This window comes from Nasonia vitripennis, unplaced genomic scaffold (genome assembly GCF_009193385.2).
Source record: "Nasonia vitripennis strain AsymCx unplaced genomic scaffold, Nvit_psr_1.1 unplaced0148, whole genome shotgun sequence".
Classification (NCBI taxonomy): domain Eukaryota; kingdom Metazoa; phylum Arthropoda; class Insecta; order Hymenoptera; family Pteromalidae; genus Nasonia; species Nasonia vitripennis.
The window spans coordinates 293,637-321,507 of NW_022279927.1; the positions used below are offsets into that span (position 1 = coordinate 293,637).

At 35.3% G+C, this 27,871-nt stretch overlaps 3 protein-coding genes across 5 annotated transcripts in view; 1 reads left to right on the forward strand and 2 right to left on the reverse strand.

Annotated features, from left to right (window-relative positions):
* The window catches only part of LOC100499205 (aldehyde dehydrogenase family 7-like), a 263,537-nt gene extending 254,053 nt beyond the window's left edge, over window positions 1-9,484 (reverse strand). For 2 of the 3 annotated variants that reach the window (XM_031933317.2, XM_031933316.2), the window contains exon 1: window positions 7,876-9,484. In XM_031933317.2, coding sequence (XP_031789177.1) covers window positions 7,876-8,034 — 159 coding nt within the window. In that variant the 5' untranslated portion in view covers window positions 8,035-9,484. 3 annotated transcript variants of the gene reach the window in all.
* Window positions 9,485-11,105: 1,621 nt separating this feature from the next.
* LOC116418277 lies at window positions 11,106-12,612 on the forward strand. Its single transcript, XM_031933319.2, has 2 exons — window positions 11,106-11,691; window positions 11,764-12,612. Exons 1-2 carry the CDS (start codon window positions 11,433-11,435, stop codon window positions 11,850-11,852), a joined length of 348 nt encoding a protein of 115 aa, XP_031789179.1. The 5' UTR covers window positions 11,106-11,432; the 3' UTR covers window positions 11,853-12,612.
* A 12,390-nt stretch (window positions 12,613-25,002) lies between these two features.
* LOC103318060 lies at window positions 25,003-26,181 on the reverse strand. The gene has a single exon (XM_008219184.2). It carries the CDS (start codon window positions 26,179-26,181, stop codon window positions 25,003-25,005), a length of 1,179 nt encoding a protein of 392 aa, XP_008217406.2.
* Window positions 26,182-27,871: the final 1,690 nt, after the last annotated feature.

A 27,871-nucleotide genomic window follows, 5' to 3' on the forward strand; every position in this document is an offset into this window, starting at 1 on the left:
AATGATTTTGCTATAAAGCAAAACTAACTAGGCAAAATTTTTTATGCTATTAAAAATAATTTTAAAATAATATTGATAATAATTTTATTATACTTTAAGGACCTTTACTATTTCATAAAAATCTTTAAATATATGTACCTTATTTAAGCAATGGTACTCAACTTACGCACATCTGAGCTTGTAACAAGCTATCCATGGATCAGAGCAAACTACCCAAAAGCTATAGAAAGTCGAAAAAAACGTTACGAAAAAGATACCCACAATAAATACACCAATCTTGCGGTGGCGACTATTACAATGTACGTTAAAGATGTAGAAAATAAAAATGTATGGTTCGTAGATGTGTCAAGGATTAAAGATCCTATTAACAATAAAACCGAAGAGCAGCACAACATCGAGAGAATAAGAGCATTTATGGAGAGTATAACTATAAATGACGAAGGCCGACATAAACCAATCCTGTCATGGCAAGAGTGTCATCCAGAATTGAAGAACAAGAAGATGCCAATTCAGTGATTAGATCCCGTGGTGAAGAAATTGCACGCAGCCCAAAAATATTCAGAATACGACAAGATTTTCCAAGAATGGCTGAAAGAAGGCATTATCAAGCGCGTTTCGCTATTGCCTATAAGCCTATTGTGGCAATTATCTACTGCATCGACCAGTCTACAATAAAAACTCGACGACGTCTACTAGGCCCAGATATGACACATTGGCCGGCGCACTACCCTTTAGTAGCAGCCTGGAAAATGGCCCTAATTTGATAGAGCAGGTCATCGATATTTTATTGCGCTTTATACAAGTTAATATTGATGTTATTGCGGACATTAAAGAAGCTGTCTTGTGGATAAGCGTAAATTAGGCGAAGCGCGATTATTTACAATGCTTGTGGTACGACGTGGACAGAAATTTGATTATCTATCGACACTGTAGAGTAATATTTGGAGTATGTAGCAACTCATTTAATCTTGCAACGAAACACGAGTTTCGCACATAAACACATGTGAAATCGGTTGCACCGGGTAGGCCGCGAATATATATATATATATATATACGAACCGTAAAGGCAGTTCCGTACGAAGCGGGATGAGCGCGCGCTTGCAACAACGAAAAGGTGAGTCCACCAGACAGCTGCAACCCGGCGTACACCAGCGAGCGGCGCAGTCTTAGCATACCAGGCGACGAGCGCAGCGCGCGCTATGCGCCACGAACACATTCACCCGCCAGACAGGTATACTGGCGCATACATCCATACCACCAGGCTATATAAGGCTGACCGCGAAGCGTTGAAGGCAGTTCAGCTTGAGCTTCCGATCCTAGAAGCACACGATGCTGTAAAAAGAACCGGAGCCAGACAACCGCCGACGAAACTGTTTTATGAGCACACGTGACAGCCAGTCCGCATAGCCTACACCCGATCCCCCCAATCATCATCGTGAGCACACGGGATAATCGGGAACCCAGAGCGTCTGCGAGTCTCGTCCTCGTGAGCACACGTGGACGATACTCAAAGTCGCCGAAACCGATCTTCACACTGACCTCTTGCTACTCCTTTTGCCATTGTGCACACACAGATTTAAGAGAGTGACTAGACCGACACTGAAAGTCCGCAGAGTCATGCGCTCACGTCTCTGCGGAATAAGGATAATCTCAAAACACCGTATTGACGATCCGATTACCGCAGGGCCTGGATGTTTAGTGCAGTGGCGATTTTGATTGCCCTGTGTGCACATAGGGCAATTGAAATCACCACCGTACGAAACATTCGTGCCAAAGAAGCCGTGCACACACGATTTTGTCGCGATTGAATGCTACACACACCCGATAATTGTGTAACTAGCGTTGATAATGAATAAGATTTAAATAGTTGTGCGATGGAGATAGGTCTATTTGATTTGCGCGGTTGGGAGCACACCAATGATGATACTTTTTCAAATATTAGTGAACTTTATAAACTATTATAGGATAAAACAAGCAACACACTATTGCTCAACGTGTCAAATTTACAGAAATCAATTGGTGTAGTAGTACCACGAAGTAGGGGTGTGCGAGTCAAAAGTCGAGTTTTACATTTTTTTACGACATTATGGTGCAAATAATTAAATCAAAGACATGATAATATATTATAAGTGTTTAGATTTTAAGTTGACATATGGATTGAAAAGATTCAATAGATTACAAAAGCAAACAAATATTGATAGGTTGAAAAATTAGTCCAAATAACCAATCGAGTTATTTTTTAGGCAAATTAAGCTTGAATAAAAAACTCGAAAAAGTACTCGAAGCTTTCAGTAACATATCACTGTTACGAAACAGGGAAAAATCATAGTATTCATTAGTGATGAAATATTGGGAATGTGGAGGCAGATCCAGGAGAACTAAACAACACTATAGTCTTTATTCACTTTCGTTTATTTAATATAAAGAATCGAGTCAATTCCTGTGAAAACTATCTTTCGTTGTATAGGTATATATATATATATATATATATATATATATATATATATATATATATATATATATATATATATATATATATATATATATATATATATATATATATATATATATATATATATATATATATATATGCGTAGCACCGTTAACTCAGACGGACAGAGAAGAAGTGAGCGCGGCACACTCTTGCACGCATAGCTCGCGCAGCAGAGGAGTGGGGGCTCACGGAGCTGAGCTCGGCAGAGCACCGCCGCGTCGCGTATGGGGACGCTACTTTCAACAATTAGATATGTAAAAACTCGACAATCGTGGTATTTAAGTAGATTTTTAACATCCCAGATTTATTTTGCAATCCAAACAAAAACATCGGTAAAAGCGTAACGCTTTGCTTTTCACATAAGGCACTCGCCGATATTTAAAGGTTCGCTGATAAACACACATAGACACACAAAGTATGCACATATTCAAATATTGTTGATAAATTCATTAAACTGTAATGGGATAAGACTTGACGATGAGAGAAAACATCGTCTTTTTTCCTGTTTTAATTACCGGTTGTGTTATCGGATGGTATTTTCAATATACTGACCATGCTTTATAGGCGTAATTCGTATTCTTATGAAACAGATCAATTTTTCAGATTCGTCAATTGCATAATACAAGTAGTAGTAAATACAATAGTAAAACTACTCAGTTTCATTCGAATACTTTTATTGATCTGATGCAGCAAAAAATAATGTTGAATTTTAATGACCATTGATTTGTGTATAAAAGATTTTAGGGATTGTAATGATAATAACATATAAAAAAATTTATAAGTTAATAATACGATTAGAAAAAATAATCAACGGGACCTTTTTCGCAATAGCATTATTCCAGCTAAGGAAACAGACTAAACTATTCCTGATAAATGCTGCACTACGGGATAATACTTATTTAACATGGTGGGTCGGTATTTATTTGTCTCTGTTCCTTTTTGCGTATAACGGGCCTAATCTTCAGTCACGACAGTGGCAATACTTCCATCTGTCTAGCAGCTACGGGTATGCTGGAGCCGGAATGGCAATACGACACTGCAACGTACGACAGTGCCGCCATCTACGACATGTTGTACGACACTTATGTCGGTTTATGTCGCGTTGTTGCGGCCTATAGTTTTGGACTTATTGAACGGCGACAGCGCCACTGTGTGCTTTCTCTTAAATAGATATGGTCTTATCTAAATAGTTCTTAATTCTGTTACTATAAGGTAAAATGAGATTTATATTTATGGAGTAAATTATATCATTCTGTGCTTTAAAAGTATAAGCTAATGTATTTTAGCGAATTAATAATTTTAAGATTTTCCATAAGAGCCATGGAGTCATGCTAGCAAATTGTGTAAGGAGTGAAGTTGCTTTTGATTACTAATAGTGTTATTCTATAGTTATATTTATTTAGTTTATGATCGAATCGTTTGTCCAATTTTAATATTGAAGTTTACACTCTATATTTAGTTAATATTTTAGATTTTAGTTTGTTTTGACTTTTCAACTTTAAATTGTAAATTGTATTGCATATATTGTTAGTGCATAATAATATTGTTTAATAGTTATTATTTTTCTCTAATTATCAGTGATATATGTGCGTATATGTATATAATTTGTTGAATTGCACAAGTGTTTCATGTATGTGCATCCTGCCTTCAATAAAGTACTTCAATGGAATCATTAAATAGGTGATTTATTATAAATTAAAAACAAAAATTATTGTTTAAAACTTTTTCTATAGAGCATTTACTTTGTGGAATTTATTTTATTGTTGCAGGTTCTTCAATGTTTCTGATTTTTGTAGCCGATGAATTTTTCTATCAGCCACTTGACTAGTGAAGTATATTATTTTTTATTTATTAAAATTATTATTTATCTTGTAAATAAATGATTTTGTTGCATTTTATTGCAAAGTATAATGTCATTGATATTTCATTAGAGTCAAAAATTGCATAAAAATTTGTTTACTGTTAAAATTATGATTAAAATATTGTTCTTATTTTAATTTTCATCATTATTATTATTATTAATTTTTCAATGCAATAATGATTAATATTTATGATTATTATAATTTGCTATGTATAATCTAGTTACAATTTAATTAATGTATAAAATGCATAAATTACAATTTAGTAAAAGTATCTTGTTCCATATTTGTTTAAAAAGTCGATTCTGTGATGCAGTAACCATATATCAAGAGTTAATGATTTACATTTTTATAATTTATATGTATTTTTATAATTATGAGGCATAGTGTTGCGTTTCGAGCAACCAAGATTATAGATTTATCGTTTTAGACTTTGTGTTTTTAGATGCGGTAGTTGTATATGTATGTTATCCATTCGACACATATAAGCTTATATTTGGGTTAGAATTGGTTGCGATTTCTACCAGGTAATCATCCATTTTTACCCATAGAAATGCGCTTTATGTAGCTATTGATAATTCCTTAAGTTCGATAAGTTTTAGTGGTATCCCTGTTGAAAATATATACCTGGATATCCAGATGGATTTTCTATATGGATAATCTATATGGATTCATGTGGATTTCATATGGATTTATGTGAATTCCATGTGGATATTCTATATGGATATCCACATGGATATCCATCTAGTGTTTTAAAAAGTCAAGACAATTAAAAATTTTGTATGCGCCTGTTATGTATAGTTGATCTAACCATTAAGGGGAGGTTCAAATTATAAAAAAAAAACTAAAAGCCGTATTGACATTTTCTTTCGGTAGAATGATTCACTTATCTCAAACCTATGACGTTCTGCTCATTATATTGATGAAATTTAAAATTAAAAAAAGTTAATAAGTAAAATTGGTGTTAGAGGTTGGTGCTGTAATTGCATAAACACGCGTAAACACCCGCTCGTATTTCACAACTTTTACGAAAACCAAAAGTCCAATTGGTATTTTTTTCAGTAGAATGATTCACTAAACTCAACACTATGGCACTTTGGTTTTGGTTTTTCATTGCAAGCTTTATTCAAAAATTTATATGGAACAGAAAAACAGTGTTTTTAGCTCCCATATCCCCTTAATGGCAGTACCGTCCGGATGATAACACCTAAACTGGGGTTGTGACATCCAAAATATTCACTTTTTAATTATTTTATAGAAATTTAAACTTTTTGTAATGCTTAAAAAATTAGGATTTTGGAGCTCACAACCCCAGTTTTGGTGTTATCATCCGGATGGTACTTCCAGAAATGGTTAGATGAACTATACATAACAGGCGCATACAAAATTTTTAACTGTCTTGACTTTTTAAAAAACTAAATGGATATCCATGTGGCTATCCGTATGGAATCCACATGAATCCATATAGATTATCTATATGGAAAATCCACCTGGATATCCAGGTATGTATTTTCAACAGGGATACGACAAATAATTATCTGTATTTAAGCGTTAGGCAAATAAGCGTTAGGCGCTCTCAGAGTGCTAGCAGAATGCCTGCTGGGAGTGCTTCTTGCCATGACAGCATTCTGTCGGAACGAAATTCCCGCAGAATGCTGCCTTTGTTGGCTGCGAAACTTAGAAATTTTTCAGCCGCACAATTCACGAAATAAGGCTTTTCAATGTATGATATTTTAAGGCTGTTGATTTTTTTAATTTGGGCTATTATTTATCCACCGGACTTTGTTCCTTGCCAATTTTTATTAATTATATTATTATGGCTATTCTTTCACGACTACCGAATTTATAGCAGCCTGCCAGTTTCGCGACTTACACGAAATAAGCGGCGAATATCAATGTTGTTAAACGCGTTAATAATAATTTTGGTGATTGTTTATTACAATAACTTGCAACTTTATTAACATCAACAGCTGCTCGCAATACATAAGGACACAATTAGCTATGACTTGTAACAAGTGTTCGTGGTCGAGTGGTAAAGTGCCTGCCTGCTAACTGAAAGGTTCAGGGTTCGATCCTCGTTAGGGTTTTAATTTTTTTGTTTTTTCGCTTAATTTAAGTGCCGGCACGATGCTTGCACCGCGTGCCGTCATTGTGCTCAGCACAATGCCGTCATTTCCGTGTCCCGGAGCAGGGGTACCTGGACGTCACGCGTGGCCCATTCCGTGCCGTCTCAGTGCCGTCATTCGGCCGACATCATGTTATCGGGGAATAAATTTTGAACACGGGTCGAAGGCACAATGCCGTCGTGTAGTTCCTCAAAATGTCGTCATAATGCTGCCATGAGTGCCAACACGGCGTGACCGCAAAATGCCGACATTTTGCCTTCGTTCGTGTCGATGTCATACAGCCGGCACTCATAGCCGTCATTCTGACAAAGTTTCGTGCCGTCGCAATGTGAGCACGCGTGCTGGCACGCTGTGCCGCCAAAATGTCAACATTATGACTTCCCGAATGGCAGGAAAAAAAAATTGTTGAAAATTCCAACGAAAGATGTCTTGGGGACGTCACACTATGGCACAGTGAGGTATATCCCGCCGTCCGCGCGCCAAAACATTGCTACTGCACGATGCCGTCATATCGTACGTCATATCGTACTTATATTGTCCCAGTAGTACATAATAAATAATTTAATAAAAAAAAAAAATTCTAGCGTTGACGCTACATGTGCGTCCATTAATATACGTTCTCATACGATTGCGTACATGCGCCTGAGTTTACGTATATTTCCGTACGCCGCTGTAAAAAATATTCAAATCCCTACAAAATCGTACTTAAACGTACGCAAATGTACTAAAATGCAACAAAGTTCTACGTATAATTGCCTTATCATGCTAATGAATTTTTCCCAATCTCTTTATATTATAAATACAATGTTTGTATTTAGTAGATGTTCAATTTATAATTTTGAATATAAATAATATTAAATTATACATTATGCAATATATTGTGTTCTAAAGTCATGTGTGGGCCAGCGTGTGTGTACGAGTATGTTTTATAAAATCTCACAATCTGTGTAACCAGGCACCCCAATCTAATGTAAATTATGAATTTTGACTTATTTGATAATAATTAGTGTTCATTTATTGATATTTCTTCATACATAATAATCACATATATTTTATTATTATTGTTTCTGATATCTTTATTATATTTTGTACATTATTTTTAATCGTAAATATAAAAAATGATTTAAGAAAATTATATATAAGTCAACTAAACCATTACAATAAGTAATTTTAAATATTTAATAATAGTATATATCAAAAAGAAATTTTTGCATATACTCTCAGTATAGACTGTATTAAAATGATAAAACATTGTATTAAGATATTTTATACAAACAAATATAATTTTCGAGTATTGTATTCTTTTGCAACCCGCTGCACAATAAAATATAATAAACAATATATGTTAACCGTGAGCGAATCAAGCGTTTTTAGCTAGTTAAAAAAATTAACTTACATCACCAGATCCTCCCCACTTTCCATCAAATAAACCTGGATTAGTATTGTAAATTTCAAGTTCTTTTAAAAAAGTATGATTTGATATTTTTCGACTTTTGATGCACATCATTAAAAACTTCTCTGAAATTTTGTAATGTTTTTTCACTACACAAAACATTTTGATTTGTATGTTGTATCTTTAGAAAATGTATCTTGAAAGAAATATTATATCATTGTGTTGGACGGCAGGAGATAAGAGTAGGAGTTATCAGCTTTATTTGTACATCATGCGCTATCAGTCAGACAAAGTAACATATAGAAGAGAATAAATATTTGATTTATTTCCTCCAATAATAAATAATTATTATTTATTAATCTTTTGATAACGATGACTTATAATATGAAAGCAAATTGATATTTTTATAATTAATATTTCTGTTTCTAATAATTATTTTTCTCCTATAACTATAACTACTACGACTATAGTACCACTTTAATTCCTAGTGCAAATATTGTGTTGTGCCACATTATGCCATGATGCCACAAATATTGTGCTGTGCCACACTAATTCGTACATTTGGCAATAGTTGGGCACAGTTTGGCGTTATCGGTCGATTTTTGTCAGTCGAGAATTTTAATGAATTTTATTAATATCAATTTTATCATATAAAACAATAAATATCGTGGAATATCTGTGTGGCTTCAATTCGCCAAATAAGATTCGGAATACTATGAACTAATTTACGTCTATTCCTAAAATTAGTTTTGAAATGGTAACAATAAAAAATTATTTACGCAGTTTTATTACAAACAGCCTTTGTAATAGAGGGTTACAACATTCCGATTTAATTTCTCAACGGTATGAAAAAGTTGAAAATGTCCAATATTAACATTATCGATAACCGTTTTTGCTATTTTAACATGGTGAAAAAAAGTACATTAAAGTTATCACTAGCGTAACGCTTGCTTCGTCTACGATTAACAAATTAATCGTAGTGATATTGAATTATTTGACGTGTCATTATTAAATATACTATTAAATATAAGATGTACTATACTCGATAGTAGTTAATTCTTGTGGAATGTTATTCAAATGCTCCAATCAGATTGCCGGTTTGATAAATTCTAACCAATCAAAAGCATGATATCAAAAACTTTACACGAGAATTAACTACCGTCATGTATAAATAAATGTATTCAATACAGCCAACATTCTATAAAAGTATCAGGACCGGTTTTGAAATTATAGAATAAAATATATATAAATTTTAAATATTAAAAAATACCGAGCGAATTTTCAACTTGGAATATAAGTTAATAACTTGATATTTTTGGATGAACATTTTATACATGAAAGATTAGGATAATATATTCGAGTAGATACCATTAGATTGCGCTTACGTGCAATAATAATGATTTAAATGCAATCGAGATTTTTTTAAGGTTAGGAACACCTAATTTCAAAGTATATGAGGTCGAGCCGTTGACAAATCGTACTTCGTACTTTTTCTTGCCAAAGCGGCGATGTCGCGCCCCTTGATGATAGCGATAACTTAAATCTCTAGCGAAAAAAAAATAAAAACAACTAAAGAAAACAATTATAAACCGCAGATGACAGCAGAAAAATGTCGGAATTCAGATACAGGCAACAGTAATCTTCTGTTGTCTTCAGTTTTATTTAGATTGCTAAAGTTTTCTTCAGTTAGCTTCAGTTTTTTCAGATATAAAATTTTACGATTTTATAAATGAATAAAAGAATGAATATCACAGACAATAACTATTAATAAGTTAAGACAACAGTTTTTTCATAGTTTCAAACAGTTTTCTTCATTTTATAATTGTTGTCTTCAACATTCACTAGTTTTTTTCCAAATCAAACCAGTTATCTTTAGATTCCTACATATTTTTCTTAACTTTTTAAAAACATGCCTTTAATAACATAATAGCATGAATATATACATACAGCATTCGTCACTTTTAAATTTAAAATTCACAAACACCTAGCTTTAAAAACAGCATATCTGCACAAATAATTATTTGCAGAATCCCTTTTATCTGGACCAAATCTTAAGATCAGTTCTGATGATGTATTGTAACGAGGAACAACGTTCTTCGCCTCGCCGGTAATCGAGGCAGGATAGAGAGTGACGAAATAGGGCGGCGTTGGCTCTGTGGTAGCACGCGCGCCTAGAGATCTCGGGAGCGCCGGATCGATTCTCGGTCCCGGCGTCTTCTTTTGTGATTTTCTCCTCTCATCGTCAAGTCTCACCCCGTTACATGGCGCCCAACTGAATTACCCACTGGCGTGGATAAGAAAGATTTTCACGGTTTTCCAAGAATTCCGCGAAGGAGGAGGAGACGAGGAAGAAACCCCCACCTACGTACCTGACTCTCCCAGGCGGAAAGAGGGATCGAGCAGATCAGCTGCAGCGGCAGCCCAGGGCACTGCGGATTACGACATGCGGTAAAGAAGACGAGTGTGAAAGGTGCGTGGATTTACGAGGTTGGAAACATCGTCGAAGAGCTAGTCGGCGAAGAAGAGTTCCTGCATTACCGGCGATCCTGCGGTGGATTGGTAGAGTCGAAATCGGGACGATAATTCCACTCTAGCGGGGGGTTGTAACGAGGAACAACGCTCTCACCACGCCGGTAATCGAGGCAGGATAGAGAGTGACGAAATAGGACGGCGTTGGCTCAGTGGTAGCACGTGCACATAGAGATCTCGGGAGCGCTGGATCGATTCTCGGTCCCGGTGTCACGTCGTGCGATTTTTTCAATATTATTTAAAGGTTAAATATTAATTTTTATAATTCTTTTTATTTCATTATTTAAAGTTAATTTGTTAATAATAATTCGATTATTTATTTAGACTCACATCAAAATTTAAACTATACGTTTATACGTTCTTTCTAAAATTTTCTATTTAAAATCCATTTAATTATTTATAATATTTAATAATTATTTATTTATCAAATACGCAATTTATCAATTTTCTTGTTTAATTAAATTTGTATATGTTGACATTCGATCACAATTCAATCGAAGCTATTACATTTGAAAATCTTGTTTCATCATAAAAGGTAAGTTTACTAAATAATTTATAGCAAATTTGTAACCGATATATTACTTTTGTAAACCTTAAAATAAAGCACATACGAATATAATGTTTAAATTAATAAATGTATAATTAATAATTTACTATATGAATTATATTCTGATTTTTCACAGGATAGAGTATTCATTAAAATGATTAGTATGAAAGAAAAAATTAGAGTAATAAACAATTATAAACTCAATGATTCTTTGAAATATATATCGTCAAAACAGGTGTTATCAAATAGATTACCTGTTCTGATTTTTAGAAATGTTTTAAGTGAAAAACAAAAAAGTTTAGTTGATATGCGTAGCTACGTAATTCAAAATGAGAGTATTGTTATTTGTAAAGAAAAAATCGAACAATTTGAAGAGGGAATCATTGAAATACATCATGAAGAAAATTGTACAAACAGATAGTTAATCCTAAATGAAAATATTATTTACAATTTTAATAGTACAAATATTTTAAATGATCAAGAAATGGCGGAAGAAATTTTTATAAATATATTTAAAGATTCTAAATTGAAGAAAAACTATATGTTATATGGACGTGATTTAACTATTATTCCAAATAAAAAGCTATTTTTAAGGCTTCAAAAATCTACTATTAGACCAAATAACGTGGTTCCAAAAATTGAAGGTGTTAATACCATTATGTGTTATGTTGGTGGTCCTGGAAGTATGACTGCAAAACATTGCGAAGGTGGAGATTTTGCTAGCCTTAATTTACTGGTTACAGGTATAATTGATTAATCATTATTTTATCTATAATTTTTCTTTTATTTGATTTATCTGTAATTTACTTTTACAGGTCATCCAAAAATTTGGGGATTTATAGATAAAGATCAATTTTATCGTTTATCAAAAAAATTAGTACAAATTGTGTTCGATTTTTCATAAGCCAGGTTTTATTATTTCTCCTTTGCTTTTAAAAAAATGGAAAATTGAAGTTGCTTATGCCATACAAAATGCAGGTGATTTGTTTCATATTCGTGAATATGTAATACACTTTATTGTAAACATTGCAACAAGAACATCAGATAAAACAATTTGTGATTGTAGCGATATAAACAGATTGCTAAGAGATTTTTTTAACTTATCTAAAATTAATATTAATAAAATACTAAATAGTCATAAGAAAATAGTCATATGAATGTTATGAATGTAGAAAAAAATTTTTTTACAAAAATAGTTTCATAAGTCAATGTGTAAAGATTCTCAAAAAGAGTTCCTTTGAATGTAATTATATTAACTGCAAAAAAACTTTTAATTCAGCCAGTGCTTTACAAAAGCATCGCAAAATAACGCACATTAATTTAATTAAAACGAGTATATGTCATATACGTGGACTGGTTTTGTTAAAATTAAATTTAAGCAGACATATATCCGACATATGCGAATTAGAAGTACATTGCGACAATTGTAATAGAATGTTATTGAAAAGAAACATATCGACACATTTAAAAACATGTGAAGCTATACTTACTTGTAATAAATGTTACAAATTATTTAATACGAAACAAGGTATGTCACAACACATTAAAAATTTTGGCGTAACAATTAAGTTATTAGAATCTAATTTTTATAATTGCTGAGATACAAAATGTGTAATAAATTTGTAAGTAGAAATAAAAAATATTAATTTCTTAAAAAATAAAAACTAAATGTTTTTTGCCATCCTCCTGCCGAGCAATATGACTAGCAAATTGCCACAATCCCCACCACAGCTAATGTTATGACCGACAACATCAGCTTTACATTATAATTGTCTTAGAATTTACATATAATACATTTAATATTCATTCTATAATATTATTATGTATGTAGAATACATACACACACACACACACACACACACACACATATATATATATATATATATATATATATATATATATATATATATATATATATATATATATATATATATATATATACAGGGTGTCCCATTTTAATTTACCACCACCTAAAACAGGTTAATAATTTGCTCTGAGAAAAAAATGTTTCAAATAAAATTTGTTGGGTTCGAAGGGGGGCATCTTTTGGCTATTTTAGCTGCGACCTTGAACATGACCTTCAAGGTCATTTGAAAGTCAAGACCAAATTTTCATATGAAATGTGCATATTTTTATGGCGGATTCGGATTCTACTAAAAAAGAGAAACACTTTTTGTCTGAATCATTTTTTTAAAAATCCCCAAATTTTTGTTGTAAATGGCTTTAAAAAAGTTGAAAAAATCACTAATATCTCTTATTGCCCCACCCTTTAAAAGAAGTTAAAAATTTGCTCTGAGAAAAAAATGTTTCAAATAAAATTTGTTGGGTTAGAAGGGGGGCATCTTTTGGCTATTCCAGCTGTGACCTTGAACATGACCTTCAAGGTCATTTGAATAAGATTTATCACAGATTCGGGTTCTACCAAAAAAGTAACACTTTTTGTCTTAACCATTTTTTGATCATCAATAGGTAGCTCTCCCTTTAACTGAAAAGAGAATTTGTCCTAGAAATAAGCTGTTTTAGATGAATGTTACTAGCTTCAAACAAAGACAGAGGTATCCTTTTGATCACTTAAGGCAAGACCTTCACGTCCAGCCACTTAAGGCAAGACCCCGTCCAACCACTTAAGGCAAGACCCTATCCAGCCACTTAAGGCAAGACCTTCACGTCCAACCACTTAAGGCAAGACCTTCACGTCCAGCCACTTGAGGCAAGACCCCTTCGTTCAGCTAGTCACGGAAATTTCAACGCCTCAAGTGCTCTATCAATTGCCCATTTTGTTGAATGCACATTTGTATTCTCTGCCGAAAACTTCTTTGGACATCTATTAATGTTTGTGGGGTGAACGCCTGGAATGCTGCAACAATTCTCTCCATCATATTTTGTGCCGTCGTCGGGGCTTCCGCGTAAACTCTCTGCTTCACGGCCCCCCACAGAAAGAAGTCCAATGGGGTCAAATCTGGCGATCGCGCAGGGAATTCACAGATTGGACTACCAATTCCAATACAACTATTTGGGTATGTCGCGTTCAGAAATCTCCTGACAAGTAGTCTACGATGAGCGGGAGCACCATCTTGCTGGAACCACATGTCTCGCCTTATTTCTAGCGGAATGTTTTCTAGAAGAGGTGGAATTTGGTTCTCGAGAATATCTAAATAAAGCTCGCCGTTTAAATTACGGTCATAAAAAATTGGACCCACAACGTATTCCCCAACTATGCCCGCCCAAACATTAATTGACCACCGTCTTTGTGTACGGTGATCTCGCTGCCAATGTGGATTTTCTTCTGCATAATAATGCGCGTTATGAAGATTAACTCCTCCCATATTGTCGAACTTTGCCTCGTCTGTAAAGAGAGTCCGATCAAAGAAAAATGGATCTATGCGCATTCGTGTTTCCGCCCATTGACAGAATCTAAGTCGCCTGGCAGGATCACCAGGCTCAATGGCATGTGTAAGGTGCAAGTGATATGGATGAAATCTAAAATGACGCAATAAACGGGAAACTGTTGATCTGGGTACTCCATGCATTCGCTGAATTTGTCGCGTCGAAATATGAGGATCCTCGGCAATTACAGCACGAACCCCAAGTGCAATATGCTCTCTTGGGCCCGTCCGTCGCCTCTTCCTTCTTAAGTTACCTCCTTGAGCTCTTATCGTTAGAAGTTTAATATTCCTCCTAGTAGGATGACGAGCGTCCGGATACCTTTCAGCGTACAGCCTCGCTGCAGCCTTGTAATTGTCGTGACATTCTCCCAGAATCTTGATCATGTTGACTATCTCTACTGGCGTGTAGTCAGCCATTATCTGTTGTAGGTAGATTTTTTAGGGAATATTTAATCTTACTAGAAATAATTTATTATAAGTATTTTTCTGCTCTGAAATTCAGAAAGTCAATGAAAACCTAATGATGAGAAGCTTTGAGGAGCTGTAAGAATTTACAAGCTTTACCAATAGAACGATAACGAAGTAAAAAAATGTCTTTTAGCGAGAAATAAAGCATTTACGAGAAAAATATTTCTTAAAAAGATGCGTACTTTATCAGAGAATCTGAATATGATTTAAAATATGTACAATTTTCATTAAAAAAACTAAGCTTGATTTTGATTCTCAGTTGAAAACATGCCCCTTACTGCTCAAACTTGCCCCAGATGATGTCAAACTTGTCCCAGTTGTGACCGTAAACTTGCCCCAGATGATGTCAAATTTTCCGCAGATGACGTAAAACTTGCCCCAGAGAATGTCAAACATACCCCGAAGATTGCAAACTTGCCCCAGAGAATGTCAAACACACCCCGAAGATTGCAAACTTCCCCCATGTGATAAAAAATGAATCAGATTAGCCTTCTAATGAACTTTGGTTCTGTTAATAAATTTTTTGGTAATTTCATTTCTTTGAAAAAGAGAGTATTTTCCATTAAAGTGATGGTTCTTTCTTAAAATAAATTTAAGGTTCGAGGTCAAGGTCATAGCCAAGCTTCAATTGCCGGAATAAAAATCGAGGATTACCGTTAAATAAATTGACTGACCTTCGAATGACCTTGTTGGTTAAGGACAAGTTCATGGCTAAGGTCATACTTGGACTTAAATTTGTAAAATTGTGTACGTTTCTAATTCCTCGGATAAAATGTAAAATGTTTAACTTCTTTTAAAGGGTGGGGCAATAAGAGATATCTAGTGATTTTTTCAACTTTTTTAAAGCCGTTTACAACAAAAATTTGGGATTTTTTCAAAAAATGATTCGGACAAAAAGTGTTTCTCTTTTTTAGTAGAATCCGAATCCGCCATAAAAATATGCACATTTCATATGAAAATTTGGTCTTGACTTTCAAATGACCTTGAAGGTCATGTTCAAGGTCACAGCTAAAATAGCCAAAAGATGTCCCCCTTCGAACCCAACAAATTTTATTTGAAACATTTTTTTCTCAGAGCAAATTATTAACCAGTTCTAGGGGGTGGTAAATTAAAATGGGACACCCTGTATATATATATATATATATATATATATATATATATATATATATATATATATATATATATATATATATATATATATATATATATATATATATATATATATATATATATATATATATATATATATATATATATATATATATATATATATATATATATATATATATTGTAACGCGATGGCTTTGCTAGCGCGAAATTAAATGAGGTTGTGTTCCGCCGAGCTTGGGAACCGACGCGCAAAGCCACCGCACGTTAGCAAAAGGATCGTCGGGTTACGATCAAGAACCCGCCTCGGCTGCTCAGTGTTTCCGTCTTGACGGACCGCGGAGAGTGGCGGAGTCCTTCTGTGCTCGGATTACTTATGAATGGAAGCAAGGGTTCAAGCATGCACAATAATGTTACTTTAGTAATTTATGCTAAGAGAACTTTCGGGCTTCGTCTGCCCTCAGAACATTTATTAACTCAAATTAACAATGTGCACCACGTGCGGTCGTGTGTGCGTGTATTGTGCGTCGAGACGATCATCGAGATCGGCTGGCGCACTATGCGCGACAATCGGGCTTTGCCCTAGGCCCTATTCTAGCTATGTTCGATCGTGCTTTTCTGCACGCGGTGCGCTATGCGCCGAATCAACCGAGAGAAAGAGAGAGAGATAGATGGGCTTTTAGCCGACACGAAGCGAACTCACGGGTCTGCTGGTGATCGTAGCGCCGCTGCTGCTGGTCAGGCTGGCTGCCCCGGTCGCCGCTTCGTCAGCGTCGTTGTCTCGTCGGTGGCCCACCGGACTCCTCCTCGTAGCGTTAGAGAGGGCTGCAGGTGCCAGGCTGCTATGGTCTGGACTCGATGGCGTCGTCCTCGGCTTGGCGGCCTGGTTCGGAGCCGCGCCCTTGGAGTCGAGCGGCTCCGTCGGCTGGCCGGCTTCCGTGGCCTCGGGCCACGTGTTGTCGCTGCCAGAGTCGGGAGTCGAGAGAGCGAGTCGCGCTTTTCTCTGCTGATCGATAGTCCTCCTTCGATAGATTCGGGGCCCTTCGGATTGCTTCGAGCAAATCCGATTCACTGTCTCGTTCTCTCTTGTTGCGTGCTTATCGGTCAGCGTTGGCTATTGTCACGCTACTTTCCTTTTATCCCGTCACTCTCTATCCTAAACTATTTATATGCTTCGCGCGCGGCTCCTGCCGCTTCGATAGTCGTCTCGGTGCGTGTATGTGTGTGTATTCGCGGCTCGCGCGTGTGTATGTGCTGGGCTTATGCCGAGCTGTTGTGAGGGCATATGCACTGTCACAATATATATATGTGAGCGCGCACTATTGAATTAAAAAATAATTCAAAGCAAAAAAAGTAAATATGTAAAATGTTTGTTTTACATATATAAATACATATTTATATTAATCTTTACTTGCCATGCCCGTTTCATTTTGTTTATTGGTGAACAACTAAATTTTCTTTTTATATATATTAGAACGTCATACAAACACTATAAGTACAATGAAACGGACATGGCAAGTGACGTAGTAATTATCTTGAGAGATATTCTTTGCTTCATTAAGATTAAATATTGTTGGTATATTAGCTACAAGCGGACGCGAATAATAGGGATAAGGTGATATGTAAAAGGAAAACACTTCAGTTTATGAGAAGATAATAAGATAAACGTGGCTTTATTCGGTAACTGAGCTTAACGTGGACAAAGGAAAAGAAAAACTTGGCGTGGCTGAGAAAGCGTGTGGCTTCCTCGGCGAGCGCGCAAGAAGTGAGATGGCATGCGAAGCGCGCCGACGACCGCAGCGGCGGATCACGTGGTCGTGGCTGTTTTACGCAGCGAGGGCGCTGCGGGGTTGCCAGATGTCGGGTGTTAGCGTATATATTCTAACAAATATAATAAACTTGACTTTGTTTGATTGATCTCAGTTCTTTTCTATCTGTAATTTTGTTGCGGAATATACCAAACTCGCCTAACCTTTTACTTTTTTAAGAGTTAATTTTTTTTAGAGATCATCTTTTACTTCTATAACCTGAGTGTTTATATTGAAACACATTTCGTATTTATTTTTAAATGTATTAAATTTTGGATGCGGTACACTTATATCAAAGTTTGAAATATTGTACACTTTTCCAGACTAAAAAAATATAAACAAATGAACTATAATTATAATCAATAAATATATTTTTTGAAATTAGTAAATTGTACCTCATGTAGATATTTCGGATTTACTATTAACTTTAGCAAATAACAATTTAGAGTTAATAATTAACTGTTAATAATTTAGAGTGAATTATTAATTGTTAATAATTTATTTAAATAAATACAAAACTTACTATAATTTTATCGTAAAAATTAGATGCACGGAATTGTCCACCTTTATCCAAAAAATCCATCGTAAATAACATACCGTTGTTATAATTCTTTATTGTACTTTTATTTGTCACTCGAACACGTATTAAGCAGCTACAACAGTTTTAGAAAGATTATTGTAACTATATTATACATTAATATAAATATATTAGCGAGTAACTTCTGAAATCCTATCAAAATCAAATGATTTAAATATGAGAATTTTATTTTTGGTTCACATTTGAGAAGATATTAGATAATTACATTATAACAAAATCAAATAACATCAATTTTAACAATCATTTACCTTGACACTCGATCTGATACACTTTTAAATGTCAAAATATCATTTGATTTTAAATATGTACTAATAGAAATTTTGTATCACATCCTCAACTTTAGTCTTCATATTAATGATATATAAACTGTTTGAATTCGTTTTATTTATACGAAACAAATTTATTTGAATTGTAAATTAACTGAACGATTTGCCAAACTACGTGATATATTATAAGTATTGAAATTTTAGAAAAACTTATATGATATTCTAAATTTTATGGTAACGACAAAACGACCAATAATTTAAGCAGTAATCAAAATTCCAAGAAATGGTGAAGGAAACGTATGTTTACAAGTTGAATTCTAACTTATATTATAGTAACCTTATATATTACTAACACGTTTGTTCCATTTAACACCAGAAATTTGTGTATTATCTTCAAAAATACGACGAATAAATTATTCACAAAAGTACTATACACGAATAAATGTTGCAACACAAAATAATTCCACACAGTTTTTTTCTACACAATTAAATTCTTCGATCAAAAATATTCTACACGGTAATATCTACATGCATCTTTCATGATTGTACTACACTGCAAAACTCCACACGAATATGTAACTAATTGCTGATAGTACGCTGTTGAAAAAATAAAAAATTCGATATAAAAGCCTAGTCTATTCTAGAAGAGGATGATCAGGTGACAAGATAACTCCCAGGTTGTCTGTACACTGTTATTTTAAAGTGAAAAATGTTTCTTTCAAATATGAAAGGTTCCGAAGGAAGTTGAAAAAAAAAATTATCTACTATAAGCTCATTATAGGATGTATAGCACTAGGTGTACGGGTCTCTACATTTAAAAAATATTCTTTTTTACTATGAAAGGCTCCATAGGTAGTAGAGTTTAACGAGTTAGTAATTCATTACTAACTTTCGTGTTACTCTTATATATGTTTGAATTTAATTTGTAAACATTATACATTTCCTCAATTATTTCTTGGAATTCGGTTTACTGCTCAAATTATTGATACTTTGTAGCTACTGATGGAATATATTTATTCTCATTTCTGATCGGAATTCGTCTCGAGCAGATCGTATGTATTGTAGTTACTATAAAATTTAAACTTTTTCATAAGTATTACTAATCGTTCAAGACTCCTAATAGATCACGTAGTTTTCGAAATTATCCAGTCAATACATAATTCTAGTAACTGTATAAATGAAACAAACAGTTTATATATTTTCAGTCAATCATAATTCGAACAGTTGAATATTACTAAAAAAAATAGATAAAAAGTGCTAAGTGAGATGGGTCATTAAACAGTAAGAACTCTTGTATAATTAAGTTTGATAAAATCAATTTTTAGATAATAGAAATTCCACATTTCATTTAAATTTAAAATCATTAGATAATTTTGCTTATATAAATTAAAAATTGACGGGATATTGATTTGATATTAGTTTTCAAATTCAAGTATTATTTTTGTGCATATTGTATAAATTATGTAGTTGTAATCATAAAACCGATAATGTTTGTTTAAAAGAATAATATTTTTCAGCTATTTTTGGCAGTTGCCACTTCGGCACTTATAAGTAAGTTATTATAGATTTTGTTATAAATCAAGAATAAAAAACGCTAACAAAATCCGAAAAAATAATAATTAATGGCTCAGGTGTTCAGAGTATGTTGTTAGATACTCATATATTTAAATTTAGTCATCATAGCTTCTTCAAAGACCATCGAATATACGCCCTGTTCCTATTGATTCCGAGTATATACAAATTTTATTTTCGGGTCACAACAAACATGGACATTGGATTTGTATATGGTACAATTCTAACGTTATCCATGTTTTTGATAGTTTAAATCAGACGTTCCTGTCAAATGATTGCAAAATTTAAATTAGTAGATTATTTCCCTATCAAGATATCAAAATTAGTTTTGAAGATGTACAATATCAAAAAAAAAGTTATGATTGCGGAGTTGTTTCTATTGCATTTGCTACTTCAATTATTTTTAATGTTTGTCCATGTGGTTTACAATTTGATGTCAATAGAATGAGACAACACTTATTAGAAATGTACAATACGAGTTCTCTACACATGTTTCCTCTGTTAAATAATTATCATCAAATTCTTGATATAACTTATAGTACAATTCTATCGATTCGTAATGTTAGACATTATACAAATTTTCAAGTATTAAATATCAATTTTAGTGAAATAGATTTTAAACATCTTGAATCTAAAAAATTATAGGAATTTTCAAATGAACAAATATTACAATCATTTTGTAGTAAAAATCTTTAAAATAGTAACTTTTAAAAAAGTAAAAGGTTAGGCGAGTTTGATATATTCCGCAACGAAGTTACAGATAGAAAAGAACTGAGATCAGTCAAACAAAGTCAAGTTTATTATATCTAATCGTAATAAAGCGAGGAACAACTCTCAAGATATTTACTACGTAACTTGCCATGCCCGTTTCATTGTACTTATGGTGTTTGCATGACGTTCTAATACATAAAAAGAAAATTTTAGTTATCCACCAATAAATAAAATGAAACGGGCATGGCAAGTTTAATAGTGATTATCTTGAGAGTTGTTCCTCGCTCCATTACGATTAGATATAATAAACTTGACTTTGTTTGACTGATCTCAGTTCTTTTCTATCTGTAACTTCGTTGCGGAATATATCAAACTCGCCTAACCTTTTACTTTTTTAAAAGTTAATTTTTTTAGAGATTTCAATCCTTTTTAGAACATTTTTTTGAGTATTTCATATTCGACGTAGTAAAAATAAAATACAAGCATCTTTAGCACCTTTCGACCACAGCTTTTTTGTAACAGTTTTATCACTAACATGAAATCACTGATTGTTCTGATATATACACCACTCTCGAATTATGTCTACACCTAGACACCAAAAACCACGAAGCGCTCCACCTAGACCTCGTCACCGGCAACCTTGTACACCTAGACACCGCCCTTGAATGATTTTTGTACCTATAATATAAACTTTTAATTTAATAGGGCGCCACAGTAATATTTTTTCGTATGTAACCCCACAATGATATGAGGAATGTGAGGATATGTAAAAAAGGTGGAAAAGCAATTTCCTATCATTTTTTATGCGCAGTTAACTTCACCGTCCTTTCACACTGGACGCGGCTAACTTCACCGTCCTTTCACACTAGAGAAAAAGATAATGATTTGAGGGAATAATATACAAGATTGTTTATATTATATAAATGACAGCGTTCTTTTGACAACTTCTATTAAAAATCACTGATTAGCACACGAATGTGATAATATATAAAAATAACTTAGAAACAATTATGTAAAGTATCGTTTTTCTTAAAAGTAAAATCTCGGATACCAATATAGAAGTAAATAGTGTCGCGGGCGCCAAAGCTTCGTCTGCTTCTCAAACTCGCCTTCGTGGCGCTTCCGCGCCACTTGATAAGGAATGCAATAATTAAGAAATAATTGGCCAAATACATGATGTCAGTAAATATAGTTATGATGTAGAGATGAAAGAAAGAAATTTGTCCAATCAACCTAATGATGAATTTTAGTAGATAAGCAAGGATGGTTCTGCCTCCCCCCACCACCCAACTTTTACATATGAATACAGCGTCCCCACTTTTTCAATTAACTCACCTGTACAGGTGAGAATGCGTGCTAAAAGCTTCTAGAATATTCTAGAAGCCTCTAGATGTTTGGTGGTGGGGGCAGGCAGAACCAGCCTTACTTAAGTGAAAAAAAAAAATTTCTCGGAGGGATAGGGAAAATTCACGCGGTCCAAGGATGTGTATACTCCGGACAGCGTGATGCCTGGGGTATACTCCCAGCAGTCTGAGGTATACTCCTGGCAGCGTGCTGTCTCCAGGAGGCCGTTCGAGGTGAGAGGGTCTACAGATTTTAGAAGCGTGTGATGCTTGCGTCAGTGAAACGTCAATCGATGAGCATGTAGATGATGACTCGCGCGGTGAGATAAAGCGATCAAGTTGCATCCACTGTTTTTTCGCGAGCATCTTTATACTTTAAACATCCTGTTATTGCTTTATTATTGACTGCTGTCACTTCAGTGCGTTCGAGATTTTTCTCTCGTTTAGCCAAATATTTTGCGCATAAACTCTGGTCTCAGAGATACTCTTAAATAGCCTCTTAGAGACAGCTCTATGCTTCCCATTCGCTCGCTCACGCTACCATTCCACGCAGACATCTATACATTCTACTGGCGTGTAACAACGACAGATGTTTTTCGCAATGCATTAGAAGCTAACGAATAACAGCAATTACAGCGTACTGTAACGTGATGCACTCATCAGCCGCTGACGTCACCACGCTCCCAAAACGTTGCGCGCTAGACGTGCAAATTACTTTACGATTCGCATTAACGACATTCAGCGTACGAGAGAGAGAGAGAGAGAGAGAGAGAGAGAGAGAGAGAGAGAGGAAGAGAGAGAGAGAGAGAGAGAGAGAGAGAGAGAGGAAGAGAGAGAGAGAGAGAGAGAGAGAGAGAGAGAGGAAGAGAGAGAGCTCCCGATAATACGTAGTAGCTTCGTATTGTAGTGAAAGAGAGAGCTCTCAATAATACGCAACAGCTATACTGCATTAAGAAGATGCGTATATTCACTCTCAAAAGATAAAAACAGGTGTAACCTTATCCGCGCTATCTCACCGCGCGAGTCACCCGACTGCGAAAGATGTACCTAACTCTTCGACCATGCATATGTAGCATATTGATATATGCTTGAAGCTTCAACTGCATGTTCTCTAGCTGCTGACGTCAGCATCGCTGCGGGCTTCCAAAACATTTAACTATGTAGAGATGCCGCCTCTGACCTTGAGCAGCCTCCTGGTGACAGCTCGGTACCCGGAGTATGCTGTCCGCAGTGTACCGCCTGGAGTATATCAACCTTCGCCTTCGTCTCGGGTGGTAACTCACACTCGCTATGGACTTACCAGTTCTTTACCTCTCTCGGGGCATTATATATATATATATGAATATGAGATTTCAGTTTTTCACAATTCAAATTAATATAATTCTATAAAAAATTTTAATTTTTTAGTTCAATAACTTTGCAGTATAATCATCAATAAAAAAATCAACCAATAAATCTTTTTTTAACAGTGTTAACTTTTTAGTAATTGAAAAATAACAAAATTAATTTTTACATTAGCTAAAATGAAAGGTTAAATAAAAAAGTTAACCAGTTAAATTTAATACATATATTTTAAAAAAATTACAGATAAAAACGTATAACACGTAATTTTTTTTGTTTTGATACATTATAACTGAGATATTACAAGAATAATAAATGATAATTATATTTTTATTCACATAAAGTATAAAATATTTATTGGTTCACTTTTTCGAACCAGTAAATATTTTGTACTTTACGCAATCGTGCTCATACACCATGAATAAGAAGATCTACTTGAAAATTATCGCACTCCATCGCAATGATTGCAGCAGCGATGGCTTGCATATGCTGTCCAACACAAGGACCCATCCATTCAGTGGGAATACGTAAACGTGGCGTCATGAACGTGTACTCGTCGTTGTCATTCATTTTACTATAACAAATAAAATAGTGCAATGTGAACTCTTGACAGCGTGCTGTCAGGAGGGTCTACAGATTTTAGAAAGGTATTTAACAGTATGCATAAGGATTAGGAATAAAGGATTAAAATGCAATAATCACAATTCAAATTAATACATTTATTCAACATTACTTTATACACAACTCATTTAGTTTTCTCTCAAGTACTGGTACAATAATTTTGCCCATTCTTTCGATCCTTAATTTGAAACGCAAATGTTATCAGAAATTCTCGTGGCAAGTATGAAATATCTCTCGGATTCATAAATGACAGGTGCTCTGTGCGATAAAATTCTCTGAGAGATCTCTCAAAAGATGGCGTATTGTCGTGATAAAACTTTTTCAGCAACAATACATTTCTGTGTGCGCAGTTTGCCTTGAACGCTAACTTATGGTGTGGGCACAGTGGCTCCAAAATATCATATTTCAGCCTCTGTAACGATGGAAAGTCCATTTCACTCATATCAACTACGTGAAAATTGAACTTCTCGAGCCATTGCTTCTTCTCGGCTCCTTTTACATACACAACACTCGCGTCATGAAGAACAGTTTTCAAGACATTTTCCAGCTCCTCGTAGGCCAGATCTCCCGAACGCCATGATAATCCGTGACAATTGCGTTCCAGCCAGAGATTTTCAGACTTGTACTTAACTGTGAGTCTGCGCCACGGTGTAGGCGGCTTGAAAAAAAAAACACCAACGTCTTGAGTTGAGCGTTGAGTGGAACTATGGCAAGTTCCTTGATGACAAATTCGTTTACAGGCTTTCTGAATCCTTGTACATCGAGCACGTACTCCATTTTGACTGACTACCACAAGCTGCTTCTCAATTTATACCATCTTCTCCCACCACCCTTTAAACAATTTTTTTTACATCTCCACTCATAGGGTTGTATTCGACTATACGATCGTCTAGGATGAGACAGTATACAGAGGTGCCAACTGGAATATTTGCCCTAGCCTCAAATTCGAGACGTACATCAACTGATGCTTGTTTCAGTGACTCATTTTGTTTTGAGCAGTCAATGACAACGAGAGCGGCATACAATAGATAGTCGACCTTTTTCAGCATTGGTTCTACCTCTTTGTTGTAGTAAGCATTTTGAAAGTTGGCATACATATCATAGAGTAGAGCATACTGATTATTAGTAATATTGAGATTGAGATTTCCATAGGGATAGTGTTGAGAGTTGAGAAAAAGTGTAACGTTGCTTATATTACAATGATCAAAGCGACTAGCATTGGCTGTTTTTCGTCCTTTACAATTTGTCTGGAAGCCAAGAAAAACGAAGCGAGGCTTCTCCAGCTGATTGGCAGTCTTGACAGTCCACACGTGTTTCGATGTACTGGGCAACAATGGATACTCGTATAGTTCCCAGCTACGAAAACTTATGGTGACAGGTTTATCCTTTTCCAGATGATTGAGCAATTTAATTTTATGTTTATCCGAGAGCAGCACATGTGGCAATAGCCATTCAATTTTAGTGATTTCAACTTGGTAATCCTCGTAAACATTTGCACCAGCTGCGACTACTTGCGTCTGCACAATAGAATTCACATCAGAATTTGATCTTGTGAGAATAAGCTCGTGTTTGGCATTCACAACAATTTTGCGATAATCTTCGGCAAAACCCAGGATCATACCAAGTGGAATTGATACGTCAAAGTAGCCATTATCGTCAAGCCGTTGAGTCTCTGCAATGTCGAGCCAGCCTGCATTTTCAATCACTGAGCTCTGACTAGGGCTGAATGATACGAATCCTTTCATGAGACTTGTCAAGCCCACATTCTTGCATCGATCAATCACTATGGCGTTGAGCTGGTAACGAATTTCCTCAAATAGATGACATATGGCGTTGATTACAAATCTCACAACTCTCTTAAACACAGCAACAACTCTTAAACCTAGACTTCTTAGAAACTGTATGTTTTGACGTGTTAGCGCATTGAGCACTCGTCGACGACTGATCGCTCGACGGCATGGCACGTTACTATTATAGCCTTTACCCACTTTAGTATTGTACACAATACCCATAATGCTCAGACTGATTTGATGTGTAATCTAATTGTTATGACTTCACCACGAAAATTAATTAAATGACCGTCTTGATCGACGATGTGGAGCTGCAAGTCATTTATAGTCTTGACAGTGACTGGTAGGTAAATAATTGGCGATGGTACTTCGATAATCTTGTAGCCTGGTGAGACAGCTGGAAAGAATTCATGTATGGTGTGTACCTTATGCTCATTTATGTATGCCCCAGATGTAATATTACACTCGACGCGTAAAGCGTTAACTTTGAGAATGGTTACTGGCAAGTCGGATTCGTAATCAGTATTTGGTGACAATACGCGACTTGTGAAACCCAACAATTTACCGATAGAATCTTCTGGCTGGAAATCAATCGATCGATTACACTTGATCATGCAACGAAGGGTGTTGTTATTCGGCTTGAGTTTGAGGGTTATGCCTTTTGGTTTAAGCGCCTCTTTCAGACTCTTCTCAATGTCTTCAATCTCGTAGCTGCCTGTAGGTAAAATTATCACTTCTACTCCCACGTAAAACTTGTTATTGCCTGTATCGATGTTTGGTATTGAATTGAATGTCAACAACTCAACAAGTCCGAGAACGTAATTTTTGTTAGTTGTAAGTTCAAGCGGTGGAAAATATTAAGCTTCCAATACAGCTGAAGTTCCAGACAGGCTCAGTGTCAGTGAATCTTCCATGACTACTCGAACTAAACTGACTGAAGCCGAAGCAGAACCAACACTTATATATTATTCAGAAGAAATTTCAGGCAAAGATGCCCACAGTTGTAGCTATTGTAATCTTGATAAGGCTCCAGATTATACTTGACTTTGCTCACATTCCAATATTCCATGAGATCCTGAGGTGGCTGCAAATCACCAAAACTGTCGACATACAATAAATCGTTGCCTCGTTTTGGATAGGCGACCCAATGCGTGCCTGGTCCGCTTTTATCGTCAAGATTCACGATTGCTGATTCGCGATAGTGTGGTCCACTCGCTAGTAGTGCATTTCGCATGTAAACGCCCCGAAAATATGGAATTTTCAAGATACGTGCATATTTTAGAAGATCGGCGTCAGTTAGTGCGCGTTGCGGCAATTCGAAGTTTTTTTTTCCTCAAGCCTTGTCCACGTTTCAGATACATACCGTAGCCCTCTTTGTAAGGTTTCAGATAGAGACCTCGGCCACCGAGCGTAATAACTTCCATTGTTTTGTTATGTCTTTGACTTTCGTTAAGCTGTCGTTTAGCGGCGCTAGCATCGTTCACTGCTTTAGCGATACCAGCAGCGCCACCTGCTAATGCACCTGTTGCACTCAAACCGGCAAATATCGGATTGAGAAATGGTAGGAATCCTCCGATTTTGGATGGGACTGACAGCACTCGTGGAATACGTACATTTTTCTTGCCCCCAGCCTTGTTTACAGCTTGATGAGCAGCCTTAAGAGCGCTGCGAATGACTGCGTGAAAGTTGTTGCTTGGAACAGCAGAAGTAGAAGCAGCTTTGATCAATTTAGCCAGCGAAACAGATGGCTTCTTCTTTTTAATTCGTTTCAGACCCATTCCAAACTTGGATTTTGCCTTCATGGTGCCTGCTATGGCGAGAGCAGCTGCTTTTTCGCCAACTCCCGCGTCTACTGCCCGGACTCGCTCCCAGGCTTTTGCGGCCAAAATCTTATCTGCAACGTTTCTTGCTT

Coding starts and splice junctions, on each gene's coding strand:
- LOC103318060 (XM_008219184.2), bottom strand. CDS start 26,181: ATGGGTATTGTGTACAATACTAAAGTGGGTAAAGGCTATAATAGTAAC.
- LOC116418277 (XM_031933319.2), top strand. CDS start 11,433: ATGGCGGAAGAAATTTTTATAAATATATTTAAAGATTCTAAATTGAAG. Junction 11,692..11,763: donor CCTTAATTTACTGGTTACAG/GTATAATTGATT, acceptor TTACTTTTACAG/GTCATCCAAAAATTTGGGGA.